Here is a 19,097-nt window from a genome sequence, read left to right as displayed (position 1 = left end):
CACTGGGAAATCCAGTGGGAAGCTCACACCTGATCTTCTTGACCAATCCAAAGCATCTGAACCATTATTCAATGTCTCCCTGAGAGATTATTCAATGTCTTTTTTTTTTTTTAGTGTTTTATTTATTTTTAAGAGAGAGAGAGAGCGTGAGCAGGGGAGGGTCAGAGAGAGAGGGAGTCACAGACTGAAACAGGCTCCAGGCTCCGAGCTGGCAGTCAGCACAGAGCCCGACGCGGGGCTCGAACCCACGAACCGCGAGATCATGACCTAAGCAAAAGTCGGACGCTTAACCGACTAAGCCACCCAGGCGCCCCTATTCAATCTCTTCTTAAGGTGCAGGATGCACCTTTCTCTTGCTTTTCCCACGACTCACTGGCCATTCTTTTTTAGTGCTCTTTGCTGGTTTGCTCTTATGTCTAACTTGTAAGCTTGAGTGGCAGTAAGGTTGTCCCTGGGCCTTTCCTCTCATACATTAACTCCCTGGGTGATCTGATCTCCTCCTGTGGCTTTAAATACCAGCTGTGTGTTGATCAAGGCCAAATTCCTATCTCCACACTTGACCTCACTCCTAAGATGCCAGGTTTGTATGTCCTGCTTCCTTGGCATCTCCAACGTGCGATACACTTTACAGGCCCCAAACTTATCCTTATTCTACTTCCAGTGGCCCCCAAATAGCCTTCTAAATCTCTGCCATCTCAACAGATGGCAACTCTATCCTTTCAGAAACTTCAGAGGCAGGTTTAGCCTATCCTTCTTTTCCATCCCCATCCAGTCCCTTTACAGTTCCTGGCAGCCAGAGCGCCTGGGTGGCTCAGTGGGTTAAGTGTCTGACTCTTGATCTCGGCTCAGGTCATGATAAGGTTTGTGAGTTCGAGCCCTGCATCCAGCTCTGTGCTGACAGTGCAGAAGCTGCTTGGGATTCTCTTTCTCTCTCTGTCTGTCTGTCTGTCTGTCTCTCTCTCTCTCTGAACCTCCCCGCTCATGTACAGCCACTCTACAGTTACCGTTACCACCCTGATCCCACCTGGATTATTGCAAAAGCTTCCTAACTGGTCTCCAAGTTTCACCCTTGCATGTAAACCAGATGGACTTTCCTTGGCTTAACTTCCTGCCTCCCTCCTTCCTGTCAACTGTCTTCCTCCAAACGCCCTCTCCTCTATACCTTACTGCCCAGACTTCATTTCCTACCATTCACCCTTCCCCCAAACTTGTTCCAGCAACACTTCTTACTTCCTGTGCACAACTACTCAAGCCGACTTCTGCCTCAGGGCCTTTGCATTTGCTGTTTCCTTTGCCTGTAACACTCTTCTGCACAGCCACATTGTGCAGTTTTGCTCCTTCACCTAAGTTGTGGGAAAAAGGGAAGGACCCTACAAAGAAGGTCCAAAAGGAACAATTGTTAGATATAAGGAGAAGCAGAAGAATTGGGTATCTGAGAAGCTTAGGGAGGAAAGTTTCAAGAAGATGGGAATGGTCAGCAATGTTAAATGCCCATCTATTTTCCTCCCCATTTCTTGGCTCCTTTGACAGTAAAATTATTGAAAGAATTATCTACCCCTAGCACTTTCCAAAAGAAATATAGCATAGGCCATATTGGTAATTTAACACTTCTAGTAGCCACATTTTAAAAAGTAAAAAGAAACAGGTAAAGTTAATTTTAACAATATATTTAACCTAGTATATCCAAAGTGTGTGCATTTCCACGTGAAATCAATATACTTAAAATATTAATGAAATATTCCTTTTTTAAATTTTATGTATTTTTTTATTTTTTGAAATATTTTATCTTTTTTTCACACTATATTTTGGAAATCTGGTGTGCATTATACACTTGCAGGTCATCTCAATTTAAGTTTGCATGATTTGGGGCCCCTGGGTGGCTCAGTTGATTAAGCATCTGACTTTGGCTCAGGTCATGATCTCGCAGTTTGTGAGTTCAAGCCCTTCATGGAGCTCTGTGCTGATAGCTCAAAGCCTCAAGCCTGCTTTGGATTCTGTGTCTCCCTCTCTCTCTCTGCCCTTCCCCTGCTTGCACTCTGCCTTTCTCTCTCAAAAATAAATAAAACCATTTTTAGGGGCGCCTGGGTGGCTCAGTTGGTTGAGTGTCCGACTTTAGCTCAGGTCATGATCTCATGGTTGATGACTTCAAGCCCCGCATCAGGCTCTGTGCTGACCACGCAGAGTCTGGAGCCTGTTTTGGATTCTGTGTCTCCCTCTCTCTCTGCCTCTCCCCTGCTCATACCCTGTCTCTCCCTGTCTCAAAAATAAATAAACATTAAAAACATTTTTTTTTAATTTCAAACTTGCCTATTCAGGTGCTCATTAGCCACATGTGGGGAGTGCTACCGCAGTGGACAGCTGAGGTCTGTACTCTCTTGACTTACTCATCTGTTCACTCTTCAACCAACTCCAGTCTGGCCTGTGACCTTCTCATTCCTCTCCACCTGCTTTTATCACGGTTAGCATGACTTCCTTGTTACCAAATCTAGTAGTCTTCTCTCAGCCCTCCGCTCACTGCAGGCATCGCTCCCACCATCTTGAAATGTCCTCTTCCTGGTTTCTAGGCAGTATTTTCTCCTGGTTTTCCACTTCCCTCAGTGATCCCTCTTCTCTTCCTCCTCCTTCATTGGTTTTCTTTTTTCTTTTTTTTTTTAATTTTTATTTATTTCTAGGAGAGAGAGAGAGACAGCGTGAGCAGGGGAGGATCAGAGAGAGAGGGAGACACAGACTGAAACAGGCTCCAGGCTCTGAGCTGGCAGTCAGCACAGAGCCCGACGCGGGGCTCGAACCCATGAACCGCGAGATCATGACCTAAGCGAAAGTCGGACGCTCAACCGACTAAGCCACCCAGGCGCCCCTCCTCCACTGGTTTTCTAAACACTAGTGTAAAATAAAAACTTATTCCTACATGTCTCCTCTGCACTACACTCCTACTACTTCACTTCTGACATCAGATGTAAGGGTTTCCCACACATCCAGCAATTCTGTGATACCAGCCAGATGTCCAACAATTTAACTCAATTCTGTCACTATCTGCCTGGAGATAGTATCAGATCATACAAGTTAAGGGTTCAGTCCTTCAGGACTGTACACACACATATACTCCTTCGGACATCCGTCGCAAAGCCAGGTTCTCACCTGTGTTTCTGACCAACTGGCTAGAAGTCGGAGGCACCCATCACCTCTTCCTCAGGTTTGATTAATTTGCTAGAGCAGCTCACAGAACTCTGGAAAACATTTCACCTACTAATTACAGTTTATTAGAAAAGGATGTAACTTAGGAACAACCAAATGGAAGAGGGGCATGGGGCAAGAAATGTAAGAAGGGCACAGCGCTTTCATGCCATCTCTGGACACCCTACACTCCCAGGAAGTCCACTGTTCCCCAGCCTGGAAGGTCTCTGAACCCCAATCCTTTAGGTTTTCATGGAGGCTTCATTACACAGCCAGGGATAACTAAGTCATTGGCCATTCATGATCGATCTCAATCTCCATTCCCCAGAGGTGCGTGGCTGGGGTTGAGGCTGAAAGTTCCAACCCTCTAATCATGATTGGTTTTCAGGGCAAACAGCTCCCATTCTTAAATTACCCTGGGGCTTCGAAAAAGCCCCCTCATTAACATAAAGCTGGGAGTGGTGGGAAGGGGCTTATTACAAATAACAAAAGACAATTTAATCACTCTAATTAGGAAGCTTCCAGTGTTGGGGCACCTGGGTGGCTCAGTGGGTTAAGCATCGGTTATGATCTCACGGTTCGAGCCCTATGTCAGGGTCTATACTGACAGCTAGCTCNCCACGAACCGCGAGATCATGACCTAAGCGAAAGTCGGACGCTTAACCGACTAAGCCACCCAGGCGCCCCCACACTTTAAATAAAATCTTATCATGACCTATAGGGCTATGGTAGTGCTCTCCCACCCCAAAGATATTGCTATAGACTGAATGTCATTTCCCAGAAATTCACATGTTAAATCCTAATGCCCAGTGTGATGGTCTTTGGAGGTGGGGCCTTTGGGAGTGCTTAGGTCAGGAGGTTGGAGCCCTTATGAATAGGATTAGTGCTCTCATAAAACAGACCCCAGAATGCCCCCTTGCGCCTCCCACCATCATGAGGACACAGTGAGAAGACAGCTTTCTATGAACCAGGAGATTAGTTCTCATCAGACACCACTTCTGCAAGCACTTTGAACTTAAATTTCCAAGCCTCTAGAACTATTAAGAAATATTTCTGTTGTTGATAAGCCACCTAGTCTATGGTATTTTTTTTTTAATTTTTTTATTTTAGTATGATATTTTTGTTATGGAAGCCCAAATAGACAAATGTCCAGGCCTTAATTCCCAAAATTTGTGTATGTGGCTTTATGTAGCAAAAGGGACTTTGTAGATGTGATTTGGTTAAAGATCTTAAAATGGGGAAATTCTCCTGGATTACCTCCATAGACCCAATGTAACTACAGTGTCTGTATAAGAGGGAAGCAGACGGGTTACCCTTCAGACTTGAAAGTGGAAGGATCCATGGGCTCAGGAGCGCTGGCACCCTCTAGGCGCTGGGGAAGCCAAGGACGTGGATTCTCTCCTGAATTCACAACGATGCAGCTCTGCCCACACCTTGATTTCAGTTCAGTGAAACCCTCTGCAGACATCTGAACTCCAGAATTAGAAATTGTTTGACAAAGCTGCTAAGTGTGGTGATTTGTTACAGTAGTAACAAAAGAGAGCTTCAACTACTTCCGTTCTGACCTCAGTCTGTACTTTCTAATAGATTAAATTCCTCTTTCCAGCTTCTCTCTCCATTCAGGCAAAAGACCCTGCAAGCAAAGCATCCCCCATCCCCTCAAGCACCAGGGACTGCCCTGAGCCAGCCAGACCTGGCGTCATTGACCCCAAGGCAATGATTGATCGACCTTCACAGCCACCTGTGTGTACTCACCAACCTTGTTTCACGTTTTCCTTATGTAAACATACAAGTGTTTTCAGCACTTTGGACACAGTCTTTGAGATGCTAGTCTGCAATCTTCCCCCATGTCGGCTTCACAGAAATAAATTCCTTTCTCAGTTCACCACCGACTGAGCCACCCAGGTGCCCTTTAAATAAACTTATTGAGGCGCTTCGGTGGCTCCGGTTGGCTAAGTGTCTGACTTCGGCTCAGGTCATGATTTCACAGCTTGTGGGTTTGAGCCCCACATCGGGCTCTGTGCTGACAGCTGAGAGCCTGCTTAGGATCTGAGTCTCCATCTCTCTCTGTCCCTCCCCTGCTCATGCTCTGTCTGTCTCTCTCTCTCAAATATTAAAATTTTTTTAATAAATAAACTTTTAAAAAGCACTATAGAGGCACCTGGGTGGCTCAGTCACTTAAGCGGATGACTCTCGATTTCAGCTCAGGTCACAATCCTGGGATCATAGGATAGAGCCCCACGTCCGGCTCCAGCCTGGGCATGGAGCCTGCTTAAGATTCTCTTCTCCCTCTGCCCCTCTCCCCCACTCTCATGCTCAATCTCTCTCTCTCTTTCAAATTTAACAACAAAAAGAAATTGCTAAATAATGAATGTGCATCAGTCTGTTTTAGTTCCAGAGGTATGGTTAAAAGTAGATTCTTTTTCTGGGGCATCTGGGTGGCTCAGTGGGTTTAGCGTCTGACTTTTGATTTCAGCTCAGGCCATGATCTCATGGTCATGGAATCGAGCCCCAAGTCCGGCTCTACACTGACAGCAAGAAGCCTGCTTGGGATTCTCTCTCTCTGCACCCCTCCCCTGTCCAAGGAGGCATGCACATGCACTCTCTCAAAATAAACAAACAACAACAAGTAGATTCTTTTTCCGAAATGAAAGAGGCTTGAAATCTAGGCAGACTCACAAAGTATGTATAAAGCATAAGCAGATTTTTAATGTCATCATTTTTCTAAGAATAGGAAGAAAGGAGAAAACACGAAGCCAAAAAGGGAAGTGAAGGGGTGGGATATGTCACCACCTGAGGAGGGGTGGGGTCAGGGTTGCCTCATCCAGGAAGCGCCATTCATACACTGAAGATGGACATGAAGGTGCTGTCCTGACACTCCCTTGCCACCACTGTGGATCAGCACACGTATGGGCACGTTCTAGAGCTGGGTCTACATTCACATCTACAGTGTGAACTGTACACCCAGGAGGTATTCACTGAGTGGAGGGAGGAGACAAGACCTTCAGTAAGTGAACCATGTCACATGAGCTCCATTGTCTAAAATGTAGTAATACAGGCTCTGACCACAGGAAGCCTTCTGAAAAGCATATTTATTATAGAATTATTTAATATAATAAAGGATTACCCAGTATAATAGTGTCTTAGACGCTTAGAATAAATCTCCCTGTTAATAACACCAGTTCCCCCACCCCCCCAAGTCCTGGGTGTAGAGGCCGCCTTTAGTCAACAGGTCTGAGCAATGGAATGTAGAAAGGGGTCACAGTGACCATCCGCCTAAATACAGTAAGGCCCGTCAGGGAACCCACCTCAAAATATAAGACCTAACTAACTGATGCGCTACTTACAACCAGGCACGGTTACCAAAAAAGGGAAAGTTCTGTGTGTCCCAAACCTCCTTATCTTCCTCCCCCACCTTTTTAAAATGNACGTGGGGCTCAAACCCACGAACCGTGAGATCATGACCTGATCCGAAGTCGGACGTTCAATCGACTGAGCCACCCAGGGGCCCCCAAATAAAATCACATTCTGAGATTCAGGAGGGAGGGCATGAATTTTCAGTGGACACTGTCCAACTTACTACTACCCTGTTTATAATTGTGCTCTTTGTGTGTTGCTGTTCACACTCGTGGCTCTGATTGGTTATTGGCAATTTAGCAAGCCTGAATATGTTGACCCTTGATATGATCACTGCATCTACTGGCTCCTGCCACCTCAGCATTGGACAGTAGGTTTTACAGAAGAAGTGACACTGTTATTTTGACACTGTTAAGATGTGAGCTGGACCTCACCAGGATGCAGGCAGCCTTTAATTAATTAATTAATTAGCCTGGAATTAATAAGAAGCTGTGCCTTCCTGGCTCAGCTGATAGAGCATGCAACGCTTGATCTTGGGGTCATGAGTTTGAGCCCCATGTCAGGGATAGAGTTTATTAAAAAAAATAACTGGGGGGGGGGCCTGGGTGGCTCAGTCAGTTGGGTGTCTGACTTCAGCTCAGGTCATGATCTTGTGGTTTGTGGGCTCAAGCCCCACATCGTGCTCTCTGCTGTGAGTGCAGAGCCTGCTTCGTATCTTCTGTCTCTCTCTCTGTTCCTTCCCCACTCACGTGCTCTTTCTCAAAAATTAATAAACATTTAAATAAGTAAATAAATAAGAAGCTATAGCCAGAACTGAGACATAATTTACAAACACAGTTGCCCTACAGTTCACACCCTGACTCTGTTAACACTTTACAACAGACCTGAATCAATATTAAAATCATAGCAGGGCGCCTGGGTGGCTCAGTTGGCTAACTGTTTGACTCTGGATTTCAGCTCAGGTCGTGATCTCACGGTTTATGAGTTTGAGCCACACATCGGGCTGTGTGCTAGCAATGTGGAGCTTGCTTGATATCGTCTCTCTCTCCCTCTCTCTGCCCCTCTGCAGCTCACTCTTTCTCTCTCTCTTTCAAAGTAAATTAAAAAACTTAAAAAAAAAAAACCCAAAAGTTAGAATTATAGCAAACAAGCATATTCCTTAAGTATTTGATAATGTTGCAATGTATCCAATCCCCAAGGTTATGTCAAGAGCCCCATAAAATGTCCATGGCAGAGAGTGTTGCCAAGCAGGGAGAGACACAAAGCTCCCCCCTCCATTGCATCATTAAAGATTTTATTTATATTTATATTTATTTGAGAGAGAGAGTGCTTGAGTGCTAGAGGGAGAGAGAATTTTAAGCAGGCTCCACACTCAGTGCAGAACCCCACATGGGGCTCAGTCTCACAACCCTGAGATCATGACCTGAGCGGAAATCAAAAGTCAGACGCTTCACCAACTGAGCCACTCAGGAGCCCCGCACGTAGCTTTCTTTACTTCCATGAAAACTTGGACTATTTCGGGGCAACTGAGTGGCTCAATCGGTTGAGTGTCTGTTGTCGGCTCAGGTCATGATCAGGGCCCGGAGCCTGTTTCAGATTCTGTGTCTCCCTCTTTCTCTGCCCCTCCCCTGCTCGTGCTCTGTCTCTCTCTGTCTCTCAAAAAATAAATGTTAAAAAAAATTTTTTAAAAGAAAGAAAACTTGGACCATTTCTTTCTTTTTCATGATGGATGCAGTTGGGCTATCAACTGGCTCTAGTGACTGAGCCAGCCAGGTTCCCCTAACAAGATATATTTTAGTTATTGTGAAATGTCCACGTCATATATCTGATCCTGCTTTGATCCAAATGAGGTGTTCATCACTTTAGCAATTAGTTGTCAAGTCAACCTGACAGGCTATGGTCAGTCTATTCACAGGCAAACCAGGTACATAGTGCCAGATAAATAGGATGGTTATAATGAAGTCATTGAGGGTGATCAATGTAAATGCTTTGTTGTTGTTGTTTAAGTTTATTATGAGAAAGAGAGAGAGAGAGAGAGAGAGAGAGAGGGAGAACCAACATCTGCATGAGCAGGGGAGGGGCAGAGAGAGAGGGCGAAAGAGAATCCCAAGCAGGCTCCATGCTATCAGCACAGAGCCCGACTTGGGGCTCAGGCTCACGAACCATGAGATCATGACCTGAGCCAAAATCAAGAGTCTTATGCTTAACCAACTGAGCCACCCAGGCGCCCCAAAGTAAACGCTTTTTTATTCTGAAAGAGATAACATAGGAATCTTGTATTTGTACTTTTATTCCTCGATAATCTTTAATGTCTTTAACTTGATTATAGTAGGGCTGTATTTTTTCTTTCTTTACATAGGCTCCATACCCAGTGTGGAGCTTGAACTCACAACCCTGAGATCCAGGGTCACATGCTCTGCTGAGTCGGCCGGGTGCCCCTGTATGACTGTATTTTGGCTGTGTGACTAGCTCTAGGGTGTCAGGATAGTTGTTTATTATGTAATTTAGACAATTTATTGCCAGGACACTGTTCCATTTTCTATTTATTTCACCCCAGGCTAGATAGCAGTGTTTCCTTAGTAACCCATTAAACTTTTTTTTTTTTTTTTACCATTCCTGCTTCTGCGGTATTATGAGGCATAAGATTTTCTTCTTACTGCCCTCAACTCCTGTCTTTACTCTAATATTTGTTTCCTGGCCTGATTCTGTGGCCTACGGGGCTCCACAGATGCTCCTCAGTGTCTGCGTGTCTGGTATGATGGATTTGCAGCACCTGTGGAAACCGCAGTCCTGAGGAAGTATCCACCACAGCCGTTTCTGGTTTTGTTTTTTTTTAATTTGTATTTTTATTTTATTTTTTTAAATAGTTTATTGTCAAGTTGGTTTCCATATAACACCCAATGCTCATCCCCACAAGTGCCCTCCTCCATGCCCATCAATCCTCAGTTTGTTCTCAACATTCAAGAGGCTCTCATGGTTTGCCTCCCTCCCTCTCCCCCACCATTTCCCCCCTTCTTCTCCCCCACGGTCCTCCGTTAAGTTCCTCCTAATTCACCTATACGTGCAAACATATGATATTTGTCCTTCTCTGCCTGACTTATTTCGCTCAGCATAACACCCTCAAGGTCCATCCACGTTGCTACACATGGCCAGATTTCATTCTTTCTCATTGCCATGTAGTATTCCATCGTATAGATAAATCACATCTTCTTTTTTTTAAAATATTTTTTTAATGTTTTATTTATTTCTGAGAAAGAGAGACAGACAGTGTGAGCAGGGGAGGGTCAGAGAGATAGAGAGGGACACAGAATCCGAAACAGGCTCCAGGCCCTGAGCTGGCTGTAAGCACAGAGCCCGATGCGGGGCTTGAACCCATGAACCGTGAGATCATACCTGAACCGAAGTCGGACGCTTAACTGACTGAGCCACCCAGGCACCCCAATAAACCACATCTTCTTGATCCATTTGTCCGTTGATGGACACTTAGGCTCTTTCCATGATTTGGTTATTGTTGAGAGTGCTGCTATGAACATTGGGGTCCATGTACCCCTAGGCATCAGCACTCCTCTATCCCTTGGGTAAATTCCTAGCAGCACCACAGCCATTTCTGTTTTGTTAGTGACTCGACCACGGCTCTAGCATGTTCCTCTACCATGTTCTGTTAGCCCTTCAAATTGTGTGTCCCCTTTCCTGTTGTCAAGTGACACAGAAAAGGCTAGCAGATTTGACAGTGTTTAGCATGTGCTATTTTAGGACTAACTCTCTCCCTTCATCATCTAATTGATAAGTTTGTGCCCAACTGTCCATTTGTTTGGGGACCCATCTAGCTAGTATTTTGTCAATTAACCACTTTTGATGTTGTCTTTCTAGTTAGTTTATCTACTTTTTAATTGTGTGTTGCTTCTTGAGTTTTACCTCTCTAGGTGCTGAGACACGACCTCCCGATGTGTCAGACCGCCAGAGCTGATGTATGTGCTCTCATACTGGTTTTCTCCATACCGATTATCCATCTGTGAGACAATTATTTGTTTTCCATTTGGGGTGCCAAATTATTAGGCCATTGGCTACTGCCCCTGGATCATAATTCAAGATAACTTCAGGATGTCCTCCGTGTAAGTTCTGACTTAATGGCAATTGTACTTATTTTGTTTTTTTTAATGTTTATTTAATTTTGTTCAAAAAATTTTTAATGTTTATTTACTTTTGAGAGATAGAGAGACAGAGTGTGAGCAGGGGAGGTGCAGAGAGAGAAGGAGACACAGAATCTGAAGCAGGCTCCAGGCTCTGAGCTGTCAGCACAGAGCCCGATGTGGGGCTCAAACTCACGAACTGCAAGATCATGACCTGAGCCGAAGTCGACCGCTTAACCAACTGAGCCACCCAGGTGCCACAATGTTTATTTAATTTTGAGAGAGAGAGAGAGAGAGAGAGAGAATGTGAGAGAAAGAGTGGGGGGAGAGGGGCAGAGAGCAAGAGGGACAAAGACTCAAAGCAGGCTCTGAGCTGACAGCAGAGAATCCCACTGAGGGGCTCGAACTTCTGAACAATGAGATCATGACATGAGTCAAAGTCAGATGCTTAACTGACTGAGCCACCCCTGGGCCCCAACTGTACTGATTTTAATTCATCATCCTGAGCTGCCTTGTCTGTTCCCCGACCTGCCAGAGTTTCTTCTGTGGTTGTATTTAGGGCTGCTGCTTTGCACTTGACCTTGCGGTATGAGTGAGGCACTCCTATCCTTGAGCCATCTTATCACCTGTGCCCCAGTGTTCGCTCAGACCAGGGTGGTGGTGGTCGAGGTCTTCCATGCCCTCTCTGCTTATGGGGCCAGTCTAGCAAAGACTGAGCCTCTGCCTTCTCAACGAAGGCCCCTGCCCAGTCCTTTCCCTTATATATCATTTCCATCTGGGTGAATACAGTTTTGTGGTAACCACTTTGTGCGGTCAGCACTGATGTAGCTTATACCAAGATGCGTTACTTGGCTCTTATTTTGGGGCTACCATCGGTCCTTCTGTTTCTTGTAATGCAAGGAATGTAACCAATGCCCCTTTTTTCTTTTTAAAAAGATTTTATTTTATTTTTTTATTTTTGAGAGAGAATGCCTGCGTGCAAGCTGGGAAGGGGCGGGGTAGGGGGGCAGATGATCTGAAGTGTGATTTGTGCTGACAGCAAAGAGCCTGGTGTGAGGCTTGAACTCAAGAACCATGAGATCACGACCTGAGCTGAAGTCAGGAGCTTAACTGAATGAGCCACCCAGGTGCCCCAAAGATTTCATTTTTAAGTAATCTCTACACCCAAGGTGGGGACTGAACTCACAACCCCGAGATCAGGAGTTGCATGCTTTACCTACTGAGCCAGCTAGGAGCTCCAGCTCCTCTTTTCTATCAGGCTAGTTTTCTGTACCAGAAAAGTTCTTTGGGGCACCTGGGTGGCTTGGTCGGTTAAGCAATGGACTTCAGCTCATGTCATTAATTCGTAGTTTGTGGGTTCAAGCCCTGCGTTGGGCTCGCTGCTATCAGCTTAGGGCTGGCTTCAGATCCTGTTTCTGCCCCTCTCCCTCTCAAGCTCTCTCTCTCACAAATAAATGAACATTTAAAAAAAGACATTTGTCTTTAATGTTTACTTATTTTCATTAATTTTTTTTTAATTTCTGAGAGAGAGAGACAGGGTGAGCAGGGGAGGATCAGAGAGAGAGGGAGACACAGAATCTGAAACAGGCTCCAGGCTCTGAGCTGGCTGTCAGCAGAGAGGTCGATGTGGGGCTCGAACCCACAAACTGTGAGATCATGACCTGAGCCGAAGTTGGCCACTTAACCGACTGAGCCACCCAGGAACCCCATGTTTACTTATTTTCTAAGGGAGATGATTAGGGGTGCCTGGGTGGCTCAGTCGGTTAAGCGATCGTGTCTTGATTTTGGCTCAGGTCATGATCTCACTGTTCATGAGTTCAAGCCCCACACTGGGCTCTGTGCTGATATTGTGGAGACTGCTTGGGATTCTCTGTCTCCCCCTCTCTCTCTGCCCCTCCCCTGCTTGCTCTATCTCTGTCTCTCTCAAAAATAAACAAACTTAAAAAAAATCTTATTAAAAAAATAAAAGGAGATGATTATACCTGCCTCAGGGCTTTTCTGGAATGAACTGAGATCAATGAACAGTAATTTACCAGAAGCTTATCAAACTGTACGTTGCAGGAAAGAATGTGACAGATGAGATGTGACACCCTCAAGTGCAGAAGCAGCAGCCCATATTCCAGACTCAGAGAGGGTCTGAGGGAAAGAGCCCTTAGAGGTGATCCAATCTGCTGACCCGTTGGACAGAATAATAAAGGCACATCAACTGGGGAAGACAATTGTCCTTTCCTACAGCTACCCAAACACGTCGGGAAGACACCTAGGACTCAGGGCTGAGACGCCCAGCAAACACTTGGCTTCTTGAGGGAGCTGCCACCATCTCCAGCCTCTAAGCTGAGGGGCCTCCCAGGGCCTCCCAGAGGCTGTTTCTAGAATGCACAGCAAGGTTCCACATCCTCATATTGGCTTTGACTGCCCCCTAGGGGACATTTTCTCCAGAGCCTTGGGTACCAGCTGCATTCCCCCAGGAAAAGGGTTGGGGTAACTTTGTCCAAGCTTCCTGGGCCTCTCCTCTCTGCTCACCCCCATGGCCCGCTCACCCCGGCTTATGCCTTCACATACATGCCAATGGCGCCCCCAACTACATCCCCACCCACACTTCCCCAGCGAACTCTAGACTCACAGATCCAACTGCCACGTGTCATCTGCAGCGGGAATTCTAACCATCGTCTCATCGTGTCCAGTGCTGAGCTCCTCACCCTCCCCCATCCGAGCTCTGGCACTGCCGTCCGCCCCTCTGCCAGGCTGACACCCAGCATGCCGCCCTCGACTCCTCTTTCCTTCACACCCAAATCCAATGTCAGCAAATCCCATTGGCTGTCCCTTCAAAATATGTCCAGAATTCGACCTCCTCTTGCCATCCTGGTCCAAGCCACCATCATTTCTAGACTCATCAGAATAGTCTCCTATCTGGTTCTGCAGCATCTGGCGCTGCCCAGGGGTTCTGGTCTCAGAAAGAAAGCCAAAGTCCTTATAAATGGCCACTAGGGCTGTGCGTGATCTAACTACTCTCCTGCCACTCTCCCCATCACTGCATTCACTCCATGCTATTGTTGCTTGTGTCACGCATGCTCCTGCCACAGGGCCTTTGCACTTGCTCCTCCCTCTGCCTAGCATGTTCTTACTTCAAACAGCTACATGGCTGGCTCCCTCACTTTCTTCACATCTTTCCTCAAAAGACCCTTCTCGGGGTGCCTGGGTGGCTCACTCGGTTGAGCATCCGACTTCAACTCAGGTCATGATCTTGCAGTTTGTGAGTTCAAGCCCCACATCGGGCTCTGTGCTGACAGCTCAGAGCCTGGAGCCTGCTTCTGATTCTGTGTCTCCTTCTCTCTCTGCCCCTCCCTGCTCACACTGTCTCTCTGTCTCTGTCTCTCAAAAATAAATATTAAAAAAAAAAAAGCCCTTCTCTGTGAGGCCTCTGTGAAGCCTTCCTATCAAAATTTCAGCATCTCTCAGACATTTCAGCTTTTCCTGCCTTGCTTTATGTTTTTCCTTCTTAATATTTGTCACTATTCAATACACCATCCAGTGTACTCATTTATCCTCCACTGGAATAGAAGTCCCACAAGAGAAGAATTTTTATTTTGTTCTCTGAAATATCTCCAATGTCTAAAATAAGGGTTAGTGATAGTTGAAGAAGGAGTTTACCTCCTTCTTTTAATTTAGTCTTCCCCGTAAACCAACAAAATACTTTAGTATTGTCTTCATTTCATAGATGAGAAAACTGAGGCACAGAGAGGTTAAGTCACTTGCCCAGGAGTCACGGAGCTAGGAAACGGGACCCAGGGGGAATACTCTACTCCTCTACTTACTAACCTTATTTATTATTACCACTATCTGTGCTCAGATTTATGGTCATTTAAATGATGCCTATAAGAATGCCGTCTTTGTGGGGTCGCTGTGATGATTATGTGTGATCAAGCATGTGACAACAGCCAGTACCTGGAATGTTGTAAACACTTAAGAAGTGGTCCCTACATTAAGTTTGTTCCCAGTTCATGAAAGGCAAGGATATTTTGGGCACAAAGCCTGGTCAAGGGGAAGAGAAGTTACATTGTTTTTGTTTGTTTGTTTTGTTTGTTTGCTTTCTTTTTTATTTTTATTACTTTTTTTTAAATCTGTATTTATTTTTGAGAGAGAGAGAGAGATGCAGTACAAGTGGGGGAGGGAGAGAGAAAGAGGGAGACAGAATCTGAAGCAGGCTCCAGGCTCTGAGCTGTCTGCACATGACCTGAGCTGAAGTCTGATGCTTAACTGACTGGGCCACATAGATGCCTCTGTTTGCTTTAAATGCTTATTTATTTTTGAGAGAGAGAGAGAGAGAGAGAGAGAGAGAGAGAGAGACAGAGCATGAGTGGGGAAGGGGCAGAAAGAGAGGGAGAAACAGAATCTGAGCTGTTAGCACAGTGCCAGACACAGGGCTCAAACCCACGAACTGTGAGATTATGACCTGAGCCAAAGTTGGATGATTAACTGACTGAGCCCCCCAGGTGCCCCCAGACACTATTCTAAGTACTCCACTTGTATCAACTTACTGAACCCTTACAATAAACCTATGAAGTTGGAACTATCCTTACCCTATTTTAAAGATGAAGAAACTGAGACTCAAAAAAGTTTCAGTTTTGGGGCGCCTGGGTGGCTCAGTCGGTTAAACGTCCAACTTCGGCTGAGGTCATGATCTCACAGTTCGAGGGTTCGATCCCTGAGTCGGGCTCTGCGCTGACAGCTCAGAGCCTGGAGCCTGCTTTGGATTCTGTGTCTCCCTCTCTTTCTGACCCTCCTCCGCTCACACCGTCTCTCTCCCTCTCTCAGAAATAAATAAAACATTAAAAGAAATCTTTAAAAAAAAGTTTCGGTTTTATATATTAATGGTCCATGTAACAAATGTTCTGAAAAAAAGTTTTTTTAAGATTTTATTTTTAAGTAATCTCTACAGCCAACATGGGGGTCAAATCTACAATCCCGAGATCAAGAGTCGCATATTCTATTGACCGAACCAGCCAGACACCCCATGAAAAATAACTGTTCTAATGATAAGTTTTGGAAAAACCTGAAATGGTCCAAGCTCTTTCTTTTATACATGGGGAAGTTAAACCCAGCAAAAGGGAAATCATGTGTGCAATACTACCCATCTATTCTTATTTTCTGGATCCCTGCCCTGCGCCAGGCTCTGTGCTATGTATGACCTGGGGCTTCAGAGATCATCAAGACACCTGCGGAACACAGTTTCAGTTGGGGGCCAATGGATAACATACACAAGACATAAGTAAGCCGATAATTCAAGTGAGTGCTGAGATAATAAAGTTGCGGAGATGTGACTCAGTGACAAGGCAGGAGACCACTAGGTGGTCCAGGAAGTGTGGTCCAAGGAGGTGACATGTGAGCTGAAACCTGAAGAAGCCAGCCATGGAATGCCATAGCAGAAGAGCATTCCAGGTGGGAGGGAACTGGGAGTGCAAAGGCCCTGAGGTAGGAATACTTTTTGGTAACAGAATGAACTTCTTCATCATTTACTGCCAGTCTAGAGCCCTCAGAGCGGCCCTTGGATGTCCTGGGCCTCTCTCAAGCTTGGCCCTAAGATGCCGACTTGCCGGGAGAGCAGTAGGTCTCTGAGGCTGCGGGGTCCCCCTCCCAGAAGCCTTGTGGCTGAACCGGATCTGAGTTTCCTGGTTCCTGTCTGGCATGGGGTAAGCAGACATCTTCCCCGCCTTCTTTCCCCAGGCTCCAGCCTCAGCCCCCAAATCTCCGTGGCAACCCTGGACACAATCCTGATGTGAAGAAGGATCTGGAGCACCAAGGTCACTGTGAAGAGACCAGAGAGCTGGCGGCCTTGCCTCCCCTTGCTCCTCGCGTCCTGCTATCCTCTCTGCTGGCTCAGCCAGGCTCCCACACCCTGGTCTCCCCGCGGACCCCAAACTGAAGGCTCTGCAGGTCTGCCTCACCGCTGGGCCCAGCAGGGCCTGGATGGAGGCCCGGCCCCTGCAGCGGCCCCAGACGCTGCTCCTGCTGGGGGCGGCTGCCCTGGTGGCGTCTGCCCTGGACACCGGTGAGCACGAAGGGGCAGGGCTGAGGCGGGGCGGGTTCTACCACCCTCAGACACTGTGTTTCTCCAAGATGGGCTGGGACCCCTTGACCTGGAGGAGGCTGGGAAGCCCCGGGCCAGGCCTTGCTTGGGACACCCCCAAGTCCACCCCAAGTCCCTCTGGAAGGCTGGAACTCTAAGTCACCCAGAAGCAGGGGCCTGGGGTGCATGTAGGGGAGGGCAATGGACAACACCGTGGGCTTTGCGGTCACACACCCTGTGTTCACGCTCTCACCGCCTCTTCTTACGTTTTCACCCTAGAGATCACTGTTTCACCTCAGTGTCCTCAGCAGTAAAAGGGGAATGAGGGCCCCTTAAGGGACTATTATTGTGCATATGAGATAAATGTGCAAGATACTTAGTGCCTGGCACATAGAAGTCACTCAGTTCACTCACTCTTGAAAATTCCCTCCTCTCCCGTGTGCCCCTGGGGCATGTTCTGGCTTTACTAGGTCCCTATCGATTTGAGAACATGCTCCCACATCCTGAGCCCAGATGGTGAATTTCTTCCTCAAAGACCCATGTCCTGGCTGGTCCTCAAGACGCACTCGTGCCCTACCATGCACCAGAAAAGCCACCTCCTCTTCTCTATCCTTACAAAACTCACAGCTAGTTTGATTATTTATGCATTGTCTCATTTAATACTCACAACAACTCTGTACCAGTGAGGATGTTTCGGAGTGTAAGTAACAGATACCAAACTAATGTCCTTAAAAGGACATTTATTATTTCACTTAAGAAAAGTGGCCAAAGATAGTTCCAGAAATGGTTAACTTAGCAGCCCAACCATGTCAGTGATGATCCGGGATTCTCATGACCTCATCTTTGCAACATGGCTGCTGCAATGCCAGCCATTGCATTCTCAGCCAACCACTTTCACAAGCAGGAAGAAAGAGGGTCCTCATCACACAGCTCTCCCTTTTCTTTTCTTTTTCTTTTATAAATGTTTACTTATTTCTGAGAGAGACAGAGAGACAGAGAATGGAGGGAGGGACAGAGAGAGAGGGAGACACAGACTCTGAAGCAGGCTCCAGGCTCGGAGCTGTCAGCGCACAGACTGACGGGGAGGGGAGGGTTCAAATCCACGAACCATGAGATCATGACCTGAACCAAAGTCAGACTTAACTGAGCCACGCATGTACCCCTTTTCATTTTTTTCATTTCTTCTTCTCCTTCTCCTTCTTCTTTTAATCAGAGAGGAAATCCTTTCTCAGGAGCCCTCAGCAAACTTCTTTAATCTCATTGGCCAAAATCAGGTCACATACCAAACCCTAAACCCTACAAACAGGATTACAAAACCTGGTTTAGGCCAATGACCAGGAGGGTTGGTACGTTGCTCCCTGGCAGCTGAGAGATATTAAGATTCTTCTAGCAAGACGCAACAGGGAAAGGCTGTGCCTGCTCCATCCTCCAGTAAGATGTTACTAACAGCGAACATTTGGGTAACACTCATTAAATGCCAAGCTCTGTCCTGAGCAAAGGACACTTACATGTCCACAGTCCTTTAGTTTCAATTCCAAAATATGAAAAGCTCTGAAAACCAAAATTCCTTCTTATTTACTGGGACTTCCTGACTTGAACTGATGATAGGGGGCTGTTTCTTGTCTTCATTTGCTCTGCTTAGTTAGGGTTATGTTGTTACAACTGCCCTAGAAAATGCGTTGGATCGTGGAGGCTGCAACATAATATCCTGCATATATACCACCTTATCTTTCTAAAATCTGGAAAATTCTGAAACACCTCCTAGGGTTTTTGAATAAGAGATTGAGGGGGCGCCTGGGTGGCTCAGTTGGTTAAACTCACATCATGATCTCACAGTTCCTGAGTTCCAGCCCTGCATCGGGCTCCGCGCTGACAGTGCCGAGCTTGCTTGGGATTCTTTAGCTCGCTCTCTCTCTCTCTTTCTCAAAATAAATAAACTTAAAAAAAAAAAAAGAATAAGAGCTTGAGGACCTGAACTGAATTATTTAATCCTCACAAACATTCTGAGATTGCGCAAATCATTCCATTTTACCGATGGGGAAACTGGGGCCCAGAGAGGGTGAGTGACTTACTTGGGGTCACCCAGCAGGCAGGGCTCAGAACCAGGCCGCGCGGTTGCAGAATCCGTGCTCCTCCCCGCAGCCGACCTGGTGGACCTCTGCGGGCAGACGTGGCAGGGGGACGGGCTGCTGCTGCGCTCGCACTCCGCCTCGCGCAGGTTCTACTTCGTGGTCCCGGACACCGACTGCGGGCTCTGGATGCGGGCGGCGGCCCCCGGCGACAGGATCCGCTTCCAGTTCCGCTTCTTCCTGGTCTACAGCTTGGCCGCGGCGACGCGGGCGCCCCCAGTGCCTCCGGCGCCCAACGCC

The 19,097-nt window shown here is 46.7% G+C and overlaps 1 protein-coding gene across 1 annotated transcript in view; it reads left to right on the top strand.

The window, feature by feature from the left end:
* Positions 1-16,628: 16,628 nt before the first annotated feature.
* The window catches only part of LDLRAD2 (low density lipoprotein receptor class A domain containing 2), a 10,587-nt gene continuing 8,118 nt past the window's right edge, over positions 16,629-19,097 (top strand). The window contains 2 exon segments of the mRNA XM_077775536.1: positions 16,629-16,710; positions 18,871-19,096. Of these exon segments, the coding sequence (XP_077631662.1) occupies positions 16,629-16,710; positions 18,871-19,096 (308 nt within the window).

Source organism: Crocuta crocuta, unplaced genomic scaffold (assembly GCF_008692635.1).
Source record: "Crocuta crocuta isolate KB4526 unplaced genomic scaffold, BGI_CrCroc_1.0 scaffold127, whole genome shotgun sequence".
Taxonomy (NCBI): Eukaryota; Metazoa; Chordata; class Mammalia; order Carnivora; family Hyaenidae; genus Crocuta; species Crocuta crocuta.
Note: the sequence above shows the minus strand (reverse complement) of the source record. Positions and strands in the feature narration are given on the sequence as shown.